Source organism: Manacus candei, unplaced genomic scaffold (assembly GCF_025592945.1).
Source record: "Manacus candei isolate 608988 ecotype Guabito, Panama unplaced genomic scaffold, ASM2559294v1 h1tg000046l, whole genome shotgun sequence".
NCBI classification, from domain to species: domain Eukaryota; kingdom Metazoa; phylum Chordata; class Aves; order Passeriformes; family Pipridae; genus Manacus; species Manacus candei.
This window is the reverse complement of record NW_026138094.1, coordinates 13,333,437-13,352,642: the sequence shown is the minus strand read 5'-3', so window position 1 is coordinate 13,352,642 and position 19,206 is coordinate 13,333,437. Positions and strand designations below refer to the sequence as shown.

At 49.3% G+C, this 19,206-nt stretch overlaps 1 protein-coding gene across 3 annotated transcripts; it reads left to right on the top strand.

Annotated features, from left to right (window-relative positions):
• Positions 1 to 403: 403 nt before the first annotated feature.
• On the top strand, positions 404 to 17,784 carry LYSMD4 (LysM domain containing 4). Of its 3 annotated transcripts, none has more exons than XM_051796831.1 (3): positions 404 to 1,233; positions 11,362 to 11,652; positions 15,128 to 17,784. In XM_051796831.1, the coding sequence occupies exons 2-3, from the start codon at positions 11,377 to 11,379 to the stop codon at positions 15,671 to 15,673; spliced, it is 822 nt and encodes a 273-aa protein (XP_051652791.1). In that variant the 5' UTR covers positions 404 to 1,233; positions 11,362 to 11,376; the 3' UTR covers positions 15,674 to 17,784. The 3 variants fall into 3 exon arrangements, with proteins under 3 accessions (XP_051652791.1, XP_051652790.1, XP_051652789.1); XM_051796830.1 differs by lacking the exon at positions 404 to 1,233 and adding an exon at positions 10,018 to 10,040; XM_051796829.1 differs by lacking the exon at positions 404 to 1,233 and adding an exon at positions 10,045 to 10,065.
• Positions 17,785 to 19,206: the final 1,422 nt, after the last annotated feature.

Sequence of the window (19,206 nt, the reverse complement as noted above, 5' to 3'; positions counted from 1 at the left end):
CAGGGGGAGCCAAGATTTCAATCTGCAGCCAGATTTGCTGGTGTGCTGAGCTGTGCTTAGAGCAGGACTAGAGAAGGGTTCTTGGTTTCCTTATAAAGCTGTTCCTGCCTCGGCTCCTCCGCTGCAGAGAGCTGGGTTCTCACCTCACACTGCACCCTGCTTGCTTTCAAGCTTTCACATTTTATTCTTAGGCCAGGAATTCCTTGATGATAAGGCTGTCTGCTTGGTTTGTGCCTGTTGGATTGGCCCGTGGCTGGAGCTCTTGGGCATCCTCACCAGCAAAATCACCCTCCCCACTGGGGATTATGGACAATGGTAGAGAATGGGATAAAGCAATGGGACAGGGCTGGGGTAAGTGGCTTAAAAAAACTAAACCTTACAGGATTTGCTCCAGGTGAATCCCTGTGCCTCTTCCTTCAGGCAGTGGCTTGAATCAGCTCTAGTATTAATTCTGAGTGGTTCAAAAGAGCCTGAAGAGATTGTAAAGGTGGTCCAGGTTGGGCTTCCCTGCCTCACACCTTCACACCAACATGGATGGTTGAGAACTTTGATACTCTAAGCACCCCTTTTCCTCTCCAGGTTGGGTGGGAGCCGAGTTGTGCCAGTGATGAGCTGTGGTGTAGGTACTCATGAGCCTGACAGTGTAAACCTTTCCCAAATTATTAATTCCCCATCCAACAAGCCACCCCAAAGGCTGCTGTGCTGCTGTAGTGACCCAGGAGTTCAGTAGTGCATTATACAGAGCTCCAAAATGGACACACACCCCTGTAACCCCCCAGCACCACCTTTGGGCAGGAGCTGAAGGAAACAATCTCAGAGTGGACTGAGATCCTACCAAGCAGCCCCATTTTGGCCCAAATAGGTCCCCTTGTTTTTATTTGAATGGACTCATGGTGGAGCCTCTGTATGCCCAGGAAAAGAAACACTGCAAGTAATCCTCACTCTTTATTTCTATTTCTCCCTGGCCAGGATGTCTCTTCCTATTCCTCGTGTGGGTTTGGTCTCTACTGCCCCTCTCAGGGAACATCTGTAAGCACATCACATCTGTAAAGAAAGGCAGGGAACTTGCTGGACCAAGAAGTTGTCCTGAATTTCCTCACCTCTCCAGATGCCTCGTGTTTGACAGCACCTTCTCCACCTGCCCAGCCACAGCCTGTGTTCTCTGGCCCCCTGGGACTTCACCTCCTTCCTTTGACACTTCCACAGAGAGGAGCTGGTGGGAGCGACTTTCTGGTGAGTTGAAACCACTCTGATATATTTTATCCCCACAAACAAGGAGTTTGTAAGTGTAGGTGCTTAAAGCTGAGGTAGTGATCATCCAGAGATCCAGAGATGATAGTTTTACCGGGATTTTTCTCCAGCAAGTTGAAGCAAAGCTCCCCAGAAGTTCAGCCCTGGTGCAGGAGCGCACCCCAGTGTCACCTCTTAAGGCTCTAAGATTTGTACAGGCAAAAATAGTTTTTCTTCTAGTAATAAATGAGGGAGAATGGGGAGGAAAGCAAAGAAAAAACCCAAATGATGCCATATTCTCTGCTGAGCCCTTGGCTTAGCTCTGCAGCACCATTTCCCATCTCTCTTTCATGTCACTGTGAGATGCTTCCCCAGAGTATCTTACCAGTAGATCCTTTCTCAGTTTAGTGGCTGCCTCTGAGCCAACTCTTTTCTCCTGGTTCAGTGACTGGCCCAATGTTTGCATGACCTGTAAGCCATCAGCTTGTTGCCCTTCTATTTTCCTTGCTGATATGATCCCCACCAGCTCTCACGTTTCCTGGGGCCAAGCACAATCAAACAAAATGAATCAGAATAAACAGAATTAGTGCTCATTCTTCCTCAGCTACATGCCTGTGATTTTTTTTTCCTCCCTTAGCAAATTCAATCCAGCCACTCTTTCTCATGTTAATTTGCTGTAGTTGCTATCCACAGTCTCTGGGTTACAGGTGACAATGACATGAGAGGGCAATTCTTTGCTTTGGGCAAGTTATCAGTGTTTGGGTGCTTTGAATTTTAAGGAGTGGGGTAGGGGAGGGGTTACCTGATCCACTGCCCTCTGATTCTGTGTGATATTCATTCTGTTGCTGGTAAAGTCCCACCTGGGAACACAAAGATAAGAAAGATGATCCTTTGCACCTTTTATCTGCTCATTTGTCCCTTTAATTCTTTTCATAGTTCCTCTTCCCTTTCTTTTTTTGTTTCTCACTCTTGCACTGATTGTAGCATTCCAAGCACAGGGTCCTGACACAGCTTCCCTGGGATCCTGGCAGATTTAAAGGCCAAGCATCGTGTCCAACATGCTCCCATGTACCCACATATCACATTGGCTGTCTCCTCGTGGGCATGACACTGGAGCCAACTTCTCCTGGAGGGGACCACGGTGAAACTCCCTCCTGGCACCCAGGGCTTGGATGTACAAAGTCCAGGGTGGTTGGTGTGTGGTTGGTGTCCTTGACCCATTCCTTGGGATTGTTTCTTGAAGAGAAACACCAGCATTTGACCCTTGGCTTTCGGGGGAGTTTCTCAGCACCAGCCTCAAAAAACAGCTGGAAATGCTGTCCTGCCCTTCGGAGCAGAACCCTGTGGGGGAGGTTTTAGTACTTGTGAAGCTTTTGGTGTGTCTTTTTTTTTCTCCTGTCATCTGAGGAGGTCCCTGGCACTATGATAAAAGCCCCCACTGCCCACTGGGGCTCCTCTCCTCGTGGTGAATGTGGTCCTGAGGGAAGGCAAAGGTTTCCCCATAAGCACATTCCCATTCCATGGCTCCAATTAGAGAAGCTTTGTCTGTGTTTATTGCTAACCTTGTTCTTCCTTGCACTCAACCCAGCTGGAAGCCTGATTAGTGACTTCCCAGTGGCCTTGAAACCCAAGGGAATTAATTTGTCTTTAATTTTGTCCAAGCTGATACTTAGGGAAATGGTTGGGAATACTGCAAAGCAGCTTCTGGCAGTGAAGAGTCCAAGCCAAGGATTTCACAGACTCCTGGTGATGATGCTCAGCCTGTCCATCTGAGGCTGGCCTGTGCAGCATTAACCAGCAGGGACACAGCCCACATAGTGACAGACATTGTTCTGCTCCTCTTCCTTTCCCTGACAAGCAGTGGATTTGACCAGCTGTGCTTTGTTGGTACCCAGTGATCACACACTGCTCGTGTTTGTGTGACTTTGCTGCTGTTCACAGTTTGCAGCTGCAGCTTTTCTGGGTCGTTATTGACAGGCAGGCACATCCTTCCCTGCTTGATGTAAGCTCCCCCCACCTTCCCTGGATCTGGGCTGTGCTGACAGCAAGTTGGGTGAACCAGTTCACTGCTCTGTAACTCAGAGAACCACTGCACTAGCAGAGGAACCACCACAGCACTGCTTGGCTGTGGGTTTTTAAAGCACTTTGAGCTCCTTGGTGGAAAAGGGTAAGTGCAAACCTGTTCTGTTGCTCTGTGTTTAAGGGTTGCCTGAGATTATGGTTTGAAGTGAAAACAGCAGCCAGCAGAGCAGCTCATAACTCCCTCAGGTGGTCAGTGAGGTTTGGGGCATTTGCAGGGGCTCCTTCACAGCCCAGTTGCTGCAAGGGCTGAGCCAGCCTGGGGCTGGGACCCCTCTGCTGGGCTGTGTGCAGGACACAGGAGTTGTATCAGGGCCATGCTTAGACTTAGCTTTTGCTGTAACAATTACAACTGGTAAAATGTCAGTTTTCCCAATTTTCCTCCCCACAAGCTGTTTTAAAGGGAATGAAGGCAGATCCTGCCATAGCTTAGTGCATTACTGGCCAACTCAAATGACTCCCTGCTGTCTTTTCATCTCCACGAGACTTTTAATGCCCTAAGTCTTTGCATGTCCTGGCACACAGCCCAATTGAAGCATGAGTTCCAGCAGAAGTTTTACATTTAAAGCTGTTCTTTTGGCTTCAGAAATTTGCAGATTGAGGCTGAGAGTTGCAATTCAGCTGTTTGCTTGCAGATCTGCACCAGCCCTGCTGTGCTCTTGCCCTCACCTCAGTCAGGCAGTTGTGTTAACAGCATTTTCCAATTAAAGTAGCAGCTTCAGTTACAGAAAATGCTTTTCCTATCTGGGCATTTATCTGATTTTATTCTCTTTTAATCACTCATGGAGCACAGAGCTGTTTTGTTTCCCATCCCTTATCATAATTAATCCATCATCATTTCTGGTAACAGGGCTTTTGCTGGATTTTTTATTTTTTGCCATTTCCAGCATCAGCTTGGGCCAGCACCACCCAGACACCCCATTGCTCACGATGGGAAGCACTGATGTGAGTGATCAGGCAAATGTCAGGTGGACATGCAACTCATGAAGTTCTGCTCACCCAGAGCAGGAAAAAAGACACCCTGCCCTGGAGAGAGCCCTTCCAGAAAACCTCAGAGCCTTGTTGTGTAAATTATGGCCACTTCCCTGTCCGAAATGTTCCTATCTAAAATCTTGATCTTGAAGACCTCCACAGCCAAGATCAAGGCTTTTTACCATTACCTGGACATTCTGAGTCTCCAAGAGAAGAAATGGTGTCAGATGAACCTTCATCTTTCTTCGCAGTGCAGTGAGATAAGAGCTGCTTTTTTTCACTTCACCTCCCTGAAATGATCATCCTGGGCCTGTGGTACAACAAGCTCAGCAAGGGATGAGGGGGATTGAGGGATCTTGTGAGGTGCAGTGGGATCTGACTCTGTGTTTTCCCTCCAGCCATTTTTTCCATTGTGGACAAAGCTGTAACTGCTGGTTACTGCAGTGCTTGGGCTGGGCCTGCAGGAACTGGAGAAGGACCAGATGCAATGACAAAAGCACAGGTTTCAGTGCTGACATCCTGTCCCAGGAGGCCACAAAGCCCCTCTCTCCTATGACATGTTTCTCCCAGGGTTTGATCAGCTGTAGTTGTCACTCTGGGCTTGTGCCCACCACAGTGACCCTCAAACATTGACGCCCTTCAGTTCTGCAGGGGTCCTGTGAGGATGCTACAACCACAGACTGCCAGACCAGGCAGCAAAGCCTTCTGCTGCCCCCACGTGTTCTTTACTCATTATTGTTGCCACGCACCAGTAAAGACGTGGGAACCCTCTTGGCAAGGATGAGGAGGAGCCAGCACAGCCCCACAGCTGCTGAGGTCAAGGATCTTGCTTTGGAAGATTCTTCTGTTCTTCCCTCAAGCTCAGGGCCTTCCCTCAGGCACCTTATATTTTAAAAATTGCAAAATCAGATTGGACATGTTTGGATTTAGACAAGCTGGAGACAGCCTGGAGGCAGAGCAAAGCACAGAGGTGTCATCATCCTGCTCTGAAGGGGTGGGTGTGCACCCCCAGAGCCCGTGAGGGGATGTTTGTCCAACCCCCCTGCGGTGTGAGCGATATCAGATACTGGCACAGCATGTTCAGGCTTGTTGGCTCAGACCACGAGGAGCACAGAGAGAGAGAGAGAGAGAGACAGCTCCTGGCAGGCTGAGCTCACATGATAGGGTCATTGGAAAGACAAGTGATGCTTTCATCAACCTGCCTTTCCCCAGTAGTATCAGCACCAGCTTGAGCAAGGACTGACTCTGTGCTCCTGTAGGGTACCACGCTGTGTAGTGCCAAGGTCAAAAGCTTCCTCACAGATACTTTGAACCTGTTTCTCCACCAGTGTCTCAGCCCCCAACTCCCATCCTTCTTGGCCTTGTCAGGTTCCAGTTTTGAGCCATTAAAGGACACTTTTTTGGCACAGTTACATTCCCTCTGGATCAGTGGCACCTCTCAAGCTGAGGGGAGAGCAGTCTGTAGTTATTGACTATCTGCTGCTTCCCAGCAGTTACAGTTTGGGATCTTGTGCTTTTGTCCTTCTCTGTTGAGCAATCCTTTGTTGGGGCAGCACATGCTAATTGTTCTGGAGAGCATCAGTCCCAGAAGCTGCCTGGAGCCTGGGCTGACAGGTTGGTAGTAGCAGCCAAGCTCTCACATGGAACCAGTTTGTGGCTCGATAGTTCTGACCATCCCTGACACGGCTCCTTGGAAAGGAACGGTTGGCTCTTTGCCATCCTTTCACCCAGAGCCTTTTTGCCCCTGGCACCATTAGCAGATGGGCCCAGGAGCAGTGCCTGAGCTAAGCATTGTCCACAGACTGCCCTGGACACTGCCTGGAGCTCTGTGAGAACATCTGAAGGGAGCAGCACTCCCTGGCAGGGCTGACGTGCTCTGGCAGTCGGGGATTGCAAACACATGCTCCAGCTATGCAAGAAATCTTTGCCTTGTTCTGAATGCAGCTCTGCCTGGGTTCCTTCCCAGGAACATTCCTGTTCTTCACAATTTACCAGTTGCAGGAAGGGAGAAGGGGGAGGAGGGATTTTAAGAGTAAGGGAGAGGAAAGGGAGCAAATCTTACAGTGCTTTCCCCAGCCAAATTCCTCCAGAAGGACAGGGTGTGGAGCGTGGACTCCAGAGTCTGGCACCATCCCAAGAAAATATGAACTACAAAATCAAACCCACTTTTAATTAGTCATTTGTTTTTATATAAAGAATTAAGGCACTCTTTTTCTGAAGTAGTTCAGTGTCTGCTATCACACAAACCAGGCAGCCCCTGCCAAGTGGTGCTGTGTGATAGAAGGAGGGGCTCTGAGCAGGGACACATTATCTCCTCCAGGAGACAGCAGTGCTGCTCAGATCTGCATCCTGCTTCCTGAGATAAAAGGCCCATTCCTCAGAGGCACAGCACACGTGAGAGAGTTGCAAATGCAGTTCTTGTAGGTGGCAGTAATTTGATGTCTGAGCTGGAGATGAATGATGAGCTGGGGCTCTGTCATCACACCTGCTCTGTTACAGACAGGAGGGAAAGCATGAGAGGGTGGGGCAGGAACTGCTGCAGAGGTGCAGGGAACCCAGCTCCTCACAGCTGACTCTCAGGGTGACAAATCCCTTTTCTCATGCCAGCAACAGCAGAGCCCTGCCTGGAGAGGGCAACTGAGGTTTTCTCCTCTCTGTTGGGTGCCCACTGTATCAAACTCTTAGACTTATGGTGCATATAATTCAATCAGATGTACATACAGTACCCACATAAGCTTAGTCAGTGCAGGCACCAGGGAGAGGATTATTTTGCTGTATTTGGCTCATACTTCTGCCTTAACCACAGGGGTGACTTCACTGAAGTTGGTTGTGCTGCATTAGCCCAGAGCAAAGCCCAGCATTTATACATTATTTGCAATAGAGGCATCATCATTTCTCTAATGCTGTGTCCTGAGCATGGCTGAGGTTTGCTCCAGTCTCCCACTAGGAAACAATGAAATGAAGACAGAAAGGAATACTCATCTTTTTCTCTTTTTACATATATATAACTCAGTACTATTAGCAGACTTCTGTTGCCTTATAGTGCTGTATAGGAGCCTTCCCCTATACTTGCTAAACTAAACAGGAATAATTAGTTGATATTAAGCAGATGCTCAATAGATTTTTCTGTAACTTGTGCTGTACGTGGTGTCAGGAGGGAGTTCACAGCTTGTGGGGGTCCCCTCCTTCATCTTTTATCCACTGTACACTCTACATTTGTATTGTTAATGGCCCATATGGCTGTGAAGGAGAAGGGTGAATGATTTCATTCTGTCTTGCTTTGATTAATCCCAAATTATGGATCAAGTCACCATTAATGATGGCCCTGGTGATTTATGAATGGCAATTGTTATTCCTGCTGGTCCTGAACAGTTGGAAACTGTCAGGTGCCATCCTGAGCAGCTGGAGCATGAGCATCCCTTGGCACTGATGACAAGGTGTGCAGGGATGTGTGAAATGGCCCAGCTCTGCACAGGTGAGCTCAGGGAACACCTGCACAACAGGGACAGGAGCTGCTTTCTGCCAGTCACACATGAATTTATTCGTTTCCCAAGGGTGGAGAGCAGCCTGCCACTGAGTGATCTGAGATTCAAATTACAGATTTTATTGCAGAGCTTAGAAGGCTGCAAAAAGAGAAGCAAGGAACTCACAAGAATTATGTGTCTGACACTTTGAAAGCTTCTGAAGTGAGCCTGAAAAAAGAGGGAGAAAACCAAAGTGATGAGGAGAACAGCAACTCTGGATCTGAGCAAGAGCTTCGAGGAGTCACAGGGCCCTGAGGAGAGCCCTGTCCTAGTTTGTGTGGAGACCCCAACCAAGAATCAAGTTTTCATTCTTTATCACAAAGGCATCAACTCTGTTGTGCCCTGGGAAGGAGCTTGCATGGGTGTGAAGGCCAGATGGTGCCCAGCATCATCCCAGCCCCTTGGATTGAGTGAAAGACTTCCTCAGTTCTGGTGCCCTCTGCACCGACATAAGTCAGGGGTAGGAGGATTTCCTCCTGAAGTTCAGGGCATGTCTGACCCTTATGTTGGTTGAATGTAGATAATGACTGAACCATTGAGCTCTCAGACAGACTCCACTTGTTTGGGGCTTTGCAGCTCTCACAGTCTATCAGCTAACAACAAAAATATTCCAATTATTTGGAATGATGACATCATCCACACAATTGACCCAGAGCCAAGAATAGCACTCCTACAAAACAGTTATTTCTTGTTAAGCACTATCAAGGACAAGTAAGCCCAGACTTAGCTCCCTCAGCAAAGCCTGGTTGTTTCCCCCATGTTTCCAGATCACCTCAGCAGTTGTGTTTTCCAGTTTTGAGCAGCTTACCCTGAATGACCTGGATTTGCTTGACAAAATGTGATCATTGCTTGTAACTTTTGAACTTTGAATAGTCACAGGGAGGCTGTAAGTGGCTCAGGGAAGGAGTTTTGGCACGTCTCATCTAGTCCCCTCACTTGCAGAGCCCTCTCTAGCACCCTAAATCCATATCTGTTGGGTCAGAAAACTGTGTGAGCTGGCTGAGCCTCAGTCATCTGCTCGTGGCACAGACTGGCCCAGGGATGGAGGGGAGGGAATCCTAATCCCTGCTTGGTGATGGGGTGCTGGCTCAGCCCCAGCCCTACCTGGCCAGTCTCCCACCCCACTTCCAGCCCTGCCGAAATCCCTCAGCCCACAGAGGTGTGTGGGCAGGTGAGGGTTGTGAGGGAGTAATGGCTGCTGCTTGAAAAACCAAGGGTGATGCAGGGACAGGTGTGTGACATGGACCAGGGCTGTTCAGGTGTGTGACATCCTCCAGGGCAGTGACACCACACCCAGGGCCATACAAGTGTGTGACATGCCCTGATGTACAGGTGTGTGATGTGCCCCAATGTACAGGTGTGTGACATGCCCTGGTGCACACCCAGGGCCATATAGGCGTGTGACATCCCCCAGGGCAGTGACACCACACCCAGGGCTGTTTGGGTGTGTGACGTTCCTCCTTGTACAGCTATGTGACGTGTCCCCCTGTACAGGTGTGTGACATGTCCCCTGTACCGGTGTGTGACATGTCCCCTGTACAGGTGTGTGACATGTCCCCTGTACAGGTGTATGACATGACATTCCCCCTGTACCGGTGTGTGACATGTCCCCTGTACAGGTGTGTGACATTCCTCCTGTACAGGTGTGTGACATTCCCCTGTACCGGTGTGTGACATGTCCCCTGTACAGGTGTGTGACATGTCCCCTGTACAGGTGTGTGACATGTCCCCTGTACCAGTGTGTGACATGTCCCCTGTACAGGTGTGTGACATGTCCCCTGTACAGGTGTGTGACATGTCCCCTGTACCAGTGTGTGACATGTCCCCTGTACAGGTGTGTGACATGTCCCCTGTACCGGTGTGTGACATTCCCCCTGTACCGGTGTGTGACATGTCCCCTGTACAGGTGTGTGACATGTCCCCTGTACCGGTGTGTGACATGTCCCCTGTACAGGTGTGTGACATGTCCCCTGTACCGGTGTGTGACATGTCCCCTGTACAGGTGTGTGACATTCCCTTGTACCGGTGTGTGACATGACATGTCCCCTGTACCGGTGTGTGACGTGCCCCGGGCTCGGTCCCCTCCCGGCCCGGCCCCTTTAAGTGAGGCCCCGCCTTCCGCCGCGCTAGCGCTCCCCCCTCCTTTCCCCGCTGCCCATTGGCCGGGCGGCGCTGAGGCCCCGCCCCTCGGCGCCGCCAGCCAATGGGAGGAGTGCTGGGTGAGCCCGTGGCCAGGTCGGTGAGAGGCCGATGGCGGCGGGTCCGTGAGGGGGGCGCGGGGCCGGGGGAGAGGGGTGGGAGCGGGGACACCCTGAGGGGACCTGGACTCCCCTTAAATGCTGAGGGGAGTGGAGTCCTCTGAGGAGTGTGGGGACTCCTGAAGTGCGGAGGGGAGCCGGGCACTCTGAGGGGATGGGGAGGATCGGGGACTCCTGAGGGGATTGGGACACCCCTGAGGGGATGGGGGGGATCGGGGACCCCTGAGGGGATTGGGACACTCCTGAGGGGATGGGGGGGATTGGGGTCCCTTGAAGGGCTGAGGGTATCGGGACCCCCTGAAGTGCTGAGCGGGTCGGGGTCCCCTGAGGCGCTGGGGGAGCTCGGGACCCCCTGAGGGGCTCGTGGAAGAGTTTGTCCTTCCCTGGAGAGGGCGGTGTGTGGGGGGAGGCCGAGGTGTGCGGTCCTGGGTCACCCGGCACAGCCGAGCCCCAGCTGTGGGTGCCCTGCCCGGTGCTAATTAATGCCATTAAATGGTCGTGGTTTCACCTGAAGAATCCATTAGGGGTAGGGGGAGAATATTAAGGTCAATGGGGTTCCATGAGAATGCGAGGTTTCCTTATGTGTACCCAGCTCTGAGAACAAATTGTTTGTGGAGCTGAGGATTGAAGAAAACAAAAAATAACAACTTGCAGCTGCAGGCTGAGCAATAATTAAAATGCTTGGGCAGGTTCTTGTCTTTATGCAGCAAAATGGCCTTGTCAGTCAGGTTGAAGTTAAGTGTAGCTTAAGCTGTCCTTATTTAAAAAAAAAAAAGTACACTTCCAAGAAATTAAAATGTGGGTTCTCAAAGTGTAGACAACTAAGGACTTCAGAAAAAGTGACTTAAAGGATAATTTAGTTGAGTGTTTTGGTAGGAGATCTGATATGTTCCATGGATTTTTTGACCATAATTAAAGACACTTCACTCAAAGTGACTCTCTTGCTTTTTAAATGAAATTGTAGGAAGTGTCTTTTAAAATGTGCAAAGTGGTTTTATGAGGTGTTTTGTCCACAGGTAGACAAAAAAAGAAAAGGTTGGGAAATAATCTACTATAATAAAAAAATTATATACTACTACTGTGACAATAATAATAAATAATCTACTATAATAATATATTGCTACAGTTTGTACATAACTTTTTTGATATTACTGTTAGAATGGCACTTTTACCCTTGGACAGAGGAAAGGATTGTGTGTTCACACACTGCTGTGCTTTTTGTCCATCCTCTGAATCTCACATGCTGAGAACTGAACACTGGTACTGAGGGAATTAAAAACGTCTGGTTTTTGTTCCAGGTGCTGGTGTGGAAGATGAGGCTGAATGAGAGCCGGACAAGATCCTTCCAGGCTGCTGTCACGGTCCACAAATACCCGGGCAGGCAGGTCTATGTGTTTCCCGATGGCCCATCCGACTCGGAGGAGTCCTCGGAGGAGGAGGAGCTCAACGTCATGGAATTGCGGCCCAGGGGGAAGGAGCAGCAGCGGGGCAGCACTTCCCGGGACAGGCCTGGAGCTGTGGTGCTTCTGGAGCGGGAGCTCACGGAGGGTGACAGCCTCAACAAACTGGCCCTGCAGTACGGCTGTAAAGTAAGGGCCTTCTCTGGGTGGGGTTATCACTTCAGAGGTATTCCATGGGTACCTTACTGTCCTGGTATCTGGGAGTTTTGATGCTGAAAATACACTGTGTTTTTCATGAATGGTCAATATCTGGGTGAAACTGGAGAAAGGCAAAAAACTCCCAGACAGACACAAAAAAAAGAGTTGTTCAGCCAACAGCTGAGGAGGGTGTCGTCAGCCTCACACCCTGCCTGACCTGCTTTCCTGTTTAATATGAGTGACTAAGTGCAGGTTGTACTAACTCATTGAAGTGAGGGCAAACATTAGGAAGCTGAGCTCAGAAATGAGGGTCAGGGCTCTGCTCTCAAGGAACATTTAAGAGTTTTTGCAGCAAATAAAGCAGTACAAAGAAACACCACTGTGATAGGTCTGGCTTGGGGTGGGATTTGGGGTTGTTCTTTGAAAGGTATCAGTTTACATGTTGCAAGGAAGGTCTGAGTGTAAGGGGTGGAGTTGGAGAGGTGCCAAAGTTCAGGTCCCAGAGTCCAGGTGCTGTCTGTGTGTGGGTTTTGATTGTTTGCTGTCGTGCCCAAAGTGTGCTCCATCAGCTGCCTGGGGGCAGGAGGGAGGGGTGGGCAGGGTGAGCTGTCTCCGAGTTGGAACACTCTGCCCAGTATCTTCTCTTTGTTCCAAAGCAGAGCACTTCATAGAAAAACTGTTGAAAAGTTTAATTACCTGCTCTGAAGATGAGAAGCCCCCCGTTGTTTAGCAGTTGGAGCTGTATTTTTAGAGCCTCCTTCACCCGCAGGCTGGGATTAGGAAGTTCCATGGTGCAGACAGTTGGACAGTGACTGGAGTGGGATGATGATACGGCTCTGGCTCTGCTGCTGCACTGCTGTTTGCAGTTGGTCTTGCTTAACCACACAGCAGCTGTTGGTGCAGCTGAGGCAAGAGGGCTTAGAGGGATTGCAACAATTCCTCCCCTCCCATTCCCTTAGAGACAAACACAAAACAAAAAAGGCGCCCGTGTAGGTTCTGCTGCGGGGCCTGGTGTGTGCGGAGAAGAGCCTGGGAGGACTTGAATCGGCTTTGATTGGTACCAAGAGAGCCCAGGAAGGCAGAGCTGCAGCTTTGGTTGGCTCTGGAGCTGTGCCTGAGCACTCCTCTCGCAGCAGCAGTTGTGTCGCTGCCGCTTGGGCACAATCACAGCAGTTTGTGAGCTCAGAGGAGGAAGGTTCTGAACAGCTCTTTGGTTTATGGCACGAAAAGTCCTGCTGTGCCCTCTGGCACTGTAACTCTGAGGAGTCAGTCCTGTCCCTGCTGTGGCTGCTCATCTACCTCTGCTGCCCCATTCCTGCCCCACTTGAAGGCTGCTGGGCCCATCCAGGGGGAAAGCTGGTAGGGAGGGACCAGGTAGTCAAGTGTTCTTCTCCCTCAGGAAAAAAACTGTCCTGCTGCCTCCCTTCCTTCCAGAAAGGGCATTCCTGACTAGTTCCAGTTAAATTGGAGAGGCACAGAAATCTTTATCATAGGAGAGTTGTGTATTTGTCTGTTTACAGACACTGATCAGTTTTGTTTTGTTTGCACAGTTAACCAGCTCCTGAAAGGCCCCCAGGACAGCAGTGAGGAAGAACTGTAGCCACAAATACATATGCAAATGAGTTTAAAAAATCCAGGACGAGCTTCTTCTTGAAATCAATGAGAACTTGACATTGGTTTCAGAATCTGCTTGGGGAGGGGGTATTAAGACAGTGCAACAAATAGCTCTGTGTGTGTGTGTGCCACAGATAACTTGGCAGAGATGGAAAGCCCTTTAAAATCCTCATTTTTACTCTTGACCATTTATAGTCCTGGCTTGCTTTTGGCATTGTTCATAGCTGGGACAAGAGCAACAAACTGCAGCCAAAAAATGAGTACAGAAAATAAGCCTAAATGGCTTGTGCAGCCCAGGCTCTCAAAGCTTCCCATCAGCTCTGTTTGTTGTTTCTGTGCGAGTGCTGCTCCACTTTCTGTTTCTAGAGCCTCAGCACAGCACTGCAGTGTTTGATTGCAGACACCACGGGGGATATTTACTGTCCCACTAATTTGTTTTCATTGGAACAAACCCAGAAATTGAAGCAGCACCTCAGTTCGGAGGCTTTGGATGAGATTGTTGTTTCATAACTAAGAAGTTGTGCAGGGTTTAAGTGCAGGGGTTGCACTGGGGCAGCCTGTGAGGAGCCTCAACCAGCAAAGGACGATTCCTTTTGCCTCGGGGGCCCCAGATCAGGACCTGCATTAAATGGGCTGTTTTCAGAGTTCTCAAGCTTTGCAGAGTAAGCATGAGATTGAGGCATCCATCTCATCTCTGCCTTGGAGCAGAGTGCTTGGGAAGTGAAGTGCTGGTTTTGTTTTAGCTCCCCAGTTTCCTTGGCAGCCTCAAGTGAGTGCCCAGTGAATGCAGGTCATACTGTGATTTCTGAAAGAGCGAGGCACAGTCCCCGCAGTGTCTCCTTGGTGTGATGTAGCAGAGGTGGTTTAGCTGTTTATGTTGTCTTTCTCTTTGGCTTGGGGTCTTGCTGATTTGTTTTGTGTCCTCAGCCTTTCCCTCAAGGTTCTTTCACATCTCCTTGGCTGCTGTGGAGAGCACCTTGCACACGTTGACATCCTGTTTGTCTTTGACAGAGGGTTTAGGGCAGCTGAGAAGTTGCTGCACTTCCTGGGGGCTGTGAGCAGGCACTGTATTAATTAAGCATCTTCTTTTATCTAATGTTAAATTAAGAGGCACTGTCTTGCCTTTGTCTTTGCTTTGGGACTGGCCCTGTGACTGGCTCTGCACGTGTGGCTCGTTCTTTCTTGCTCTTCCCACTGCTGGTGGGAATATGGGTCACAGAGGGGAACTCTGCACAGGAACCACCAAAGGTCACCTCAGGGCCCAGGGGTGTTGCCCCTCAGCAGGAGCACTGAGCAGCTGTGCAGGGATGAGCTGGATCAGCTGCTGTCCTGCACAGGAGAGGTGGTGCCTGGGCACAGGATGCTCGTGCTGGTGTGGGAGACGCTCACCTGTGCTCCAGGTGTGACCTTGCTTTCAGAGATGGAGCTCTCTTCACTCTGAAAGCACTTTCTGAGCTGGAGGGTTTGACTGCTGGTGCTGATGTTGTCCTCTCACCTTAAACATTGGTGTGTAAAGTATGAAAACTGTTTTAAAAAGGATCTGTTACAAAGACTCTTCTTGCCTTAACTTGGATTAGAAGGTAAGTGAGGGAAGACAAAGAAAGCAAAGGGGAGGAAGAACAGTAACAAGCAAAGTACAGCAGATACAAGAGCACTAGAGGAGGGTATAGACTGGTTTAACAGGGGACTGCCTTTATCCTGCAGGACCTGGAGCTCCCTCAGCTGGGAATCTCTGCAGAACCCCAAGCCAGTTGCTTTTATTCTCTGACAGCTGTTCGATGGCTCTGGAGCTGCTTCCCACTTTGTTCCCGGGTTGTCCTGCACTAACATCGGTGTCCTTTGGGTTCTGTAGGTCGCCGACATCAAACGGGTCAACAACTTCATCCGGGAGCAGGACCTGTACGCGCTGAAGTCCATCAAGATCCCGGTGAAGGCGCACGGGCTGCTCACGGAGAGCAGGCGGGAGCTGCGGCCGCTCCCTCCGGCCCAGCCCGGGCTGACCCGCGTGGAGCTGCCCGAGCCCGACCCCGGCACGGGGGGACCCTCCAACGGCCAAAACCTCAGCGACTACTTCAGGGACATCGACCAGAGCATCCAGGACGCCGTGCAGGTGGAGGTGCAGCTGAACACAGAGTACTGTGGGGAGCCCCTGGAGAGGCCTCTGCCCGAGCCGGGGAAGCGGGACACCGGGAACGGTGCGGACTGCGGGATCCAGTGGTGGAACGCCGTGTTTATCATGCTCCTGATAGGAATTGTGCTGCCAGTATTTTATATCATCTATTTTAAAACACAAGGCCTGGTGGCCCACACCTCCAACACAACAGTAACCTCAAATGTTTCAACAGCTGGATTGGAAGGGAAATTACCACAAAGCTCAGTGGTAGGAAAAAAGTCCTAGGGGGAAACGGGAGACCCCTCCAGTCTCTCCAGCAGTGGTGCCCACACTCTCGTGACTGACCTAAGTGCATCTAAGGGGATATAATGATACAGATAATTTTTATTTTTATAAGTAGCTGATGATGGAATCCTGAACTTGACTGAAAGTGAGGTGATGTGATTGTGATGGAAAAATAAGGATGATTTGTTGCTTATGAAGGTCACTGAGCAGGTGGGTTAAGAGTGGGGAACTCTGTTGAGGGAAGGTACTTTGTAGCAATTTATTGTGATTGCTTCAGGTATTTCTTAATGCCGTGTCTGGAAGCAAATCCTTTGCTGCTGAGCTAGAGAGTGCAGTATTAATGTGCTTGGAAAGCTGGGGGTTGTTTGTATTTTAAAGAAACACTTTAAAATACAGAAGGGGGGGCTCTTTCACTCAGAGCTGTCATTTTTATTTCTTGCAGACCATGGTGGTTTTGGCTTAACCCTAAACTGATGGCTCTAAGCTGGGTGTGCCAGCCCCTCATCATCCTCCTCCTGAGCAAACCTTTGAGTTGGGTTTATTAGGTTGATGTCAAGCCCCTCCCCTGGATGAGTCCAGACCTCTCCCCTCCATGAAATCCTTCAGAGATGGGATCTCGGTGCTGTCCCCAGGGTGCAGCCAGAGCCAGCCCTGCCACTGCAGGTGGGCAGAGGGTGTTGGAGGAGGATGTGAGAGCAGGGAGAGGAGTTGCACACTCCTCTCAAGGGCTCTTTTGTTGGCAGGGGGGTCTAGTCAGTATGACTTGTTAAAAATACTAATAATAGTCTATAATGGTGCATCTCAGACACCCGATGTCAGTCACAGACTTGATTTCCCTGTGTGCAGATTTCATGGGAGCAAAGTGCTGAGTCCCATGCAGGGTGCAAGGTCCAGGGCAGAAGTCCAAGGCACAGAAAGAAGGGTAAAGCCTTTCTAGGACAGGACTGAGCTGATTGTGAAGCGTTCTGTGACCTGCAGATGTGCATTAAAAAGCTGCTGAGGGTGTAGGGAAGAGTGGGGGAGCTTCAGAGGGCAGAGGGCTGTGCTCTTCAGAGACACTGAACACTGCCTGCTGGGAGGAGCAGCAAGGGAGGCTTTGGGAGCTTTGCTGCAGAGCAGAATTGGCCTCAGAAATTGGATTCATCAATTCCAGGCCTGCAGGCAGAGGTAATTCCAGGCCTTCCTGGAACCAAACACTAAGGGATTTCCACCCCACACAAGCAGAACTGTGTGATGTTACAATGACAACCTGTGTTTCCTGCAGCTCTCAAAAAAAGTGCTCAGGAAAGCCTGAGGGAACCTAATTTTGTAAATGAGGACTGTAAAGTATCTTATACTGAACAAAAACTTGTATTTTTCTTCTGTGAAGAGCTGTATCTCTTTGTTCTGGGGGCGGGGGGGATTTCTTACATTTTTAAATAAAGCCACATGAAATAATAAAAGCACAAGGGGCACAACTTGTGCTTTTTTTTTTTGTTCCCACACTGCACTGTGCCGAGCACCTGCCCCAGGACAGACTGCAGGAACCAGGAGTGGGAGCAGCAGAAGGAAACGTGAGTGTCCCGAGGGGCAGGAGGATGGGCTGGACCCAGGCTTTTCTTTTTGTTATAATGTTCTTACCAAGCATTAACTTTTTGACTTGAGTGTTAGTAACAAGTGTGTGTATATATCCCCCCAAAAATCCCTGTTGATTAAAATCCTCTTCACTGCAGTTTAAAAGCACAAGCTGATGACTGAAGTGGACACCTGGAGGGGGCACAGACACGCCAGACAGGACCACGTGCTCTGCAAACACGAGAGAGGCCGGAGTACACAGTAAAAGCCAGTATCTTTACTTTAGTGAATGCAGGATACAAATATTTTACAACAACCTCTAGCATTTTTTCTTAACCATTTGATAAAAAGTTCACTAGAATATTTATTGTATATTGAAGAAAAAACAACACATTCAGGGAAAAAAAATTGAGATTAACTTATTTTTTTTTTCTTAAAAGATTCGTCTCAAGGATGGCAACAAAGTCCAGCTTGTGCCGCCAAACGGCTTATCAGCATTAAACCGTGAACAGCTTCTTTGTGAACTGTTGACTACAAACATTTACCAAATACATAAATCTCTTTTAAAAAAGCCATTTTAAATATAGCAAAGCAGTGTTTCTCTTGCACAGCAAAGTGAAGAAAGGTTCTACTAAGATTTAAATGTTTACATTGGTTAAGTCTTTCTTTCACATTCGGATTTCACTTCTGCCCAGGATCAATTGTTAGGAGTTGTTTTGTTCCTTATTTACTATGTATTTCTTGTGCGCACAGTAACTCGGAGTTCCTGCTGCATTAGTGTCCTTGAGGGGAGGGCAAGGCTAAAGCAGTTCTGACGAGTCCCTGACAACGTGGCGTTCCCAAAACTACCGTGAGAGCTCGAGGATGGAGGTGATTTGTCACAACAGAGCTAAAAATCTTAAATCACTCAGACCTGACTGGGTTTAGCCCAGGGTTGGATCCACTTGCACTTCAGTCAGCAGAGAGAGAATTTTAAAAAAGTATTACTATCTTTTTTTTTTCACCTGTTGAAATATCTGTGCTATGTCATAATTATTTTTTTTTTATAAAACATTTTTTTTTACAATTTCTAAAAAAGTATGTTCCAAAGTGAGTTACTTGTTACTAAAAACCAGGATTCCCATTTCCTCGATGGCAGGAGCTGCTCCCCAAGACGGGAGGGCTGTGGAAGGACATTTCTGCCATGGCTGGGGCAGCACAGGGCCAGTCCCCAGCCCAGCTCTTTAGAACTGATTTTCTTTAATACTCTTTTTTAATTCATTGGTGCAATTTCAATACAAACTCTAACCCTTGTGTAGCTTTGTCTTTAAGAAAACAGTAATAGTACTGTTTAAAAACCTGCATAGAAATAAAGACTATTGAGATACAGTCAGCAAAGCCATCTGATAAGGCACACAAGAAAATAGACAGTAAATGTGAATGCAGAACTCCCACTCGGATGTACAGCAAAGGTCATACAGGTGCATAAATCATGGAACTCACACCACTGGTCGGAGCAGCAAAAGGTGCAGGGGCTGGCAAGTGAATTCGGTCACTGGGGAGCACAATGGCCTGGGGAACGAGTCCCCTTTGCCCTCATGCCCTGTCAGCCAGTACCATCCCAAACTAATGGGATCCAGGGCCAAGGAAGGGCTGGGAAGGGACTGGAGCCTGTGCGGGTTTCCCGCTGCCACGACAGGGGATGGGCTGGAGGCCACAGGTACCTCCTGCTCCCCCTCTCCCAGCTCCTGTCACAGCATGGGGGGACTTGGAATTACACAGAAATAAAGCCCAAGCAAAAGTTTAATAAATATCAGGGATAACCACGAAGTTTGGATAATCCCACTGCAGTTTCCTCCCCAGCACCAGCACTGCCAGCCTGTCAGTGACCCCAACTCCAACACCAAACCTGCTCCCAGCCCGGGCTCACAGCACAAGGGGGATCTGGATCCCTCCTTCTATTTCTTGGAAGCAGCACATTTTTTCCCAAACCACTTGCC

Bases quoted from the DNA above. Each gene is read 5' to 3' on its own strand.
- LYSMD4 (XM_051796831.1), top strand. From the start codon at position 11,377: ATGAGGCTGAATGAGAGCCGGACAAGATCCTTCCAGGCTGCTGTCACG. The intron at 11,653-15,127 runs GTAAGGGCCTTC...TGGGTTCTGTAG, and splicing joins CCCTGCAGTACGGCTGTAAA to GTCGCCGACATCAAACGGGT.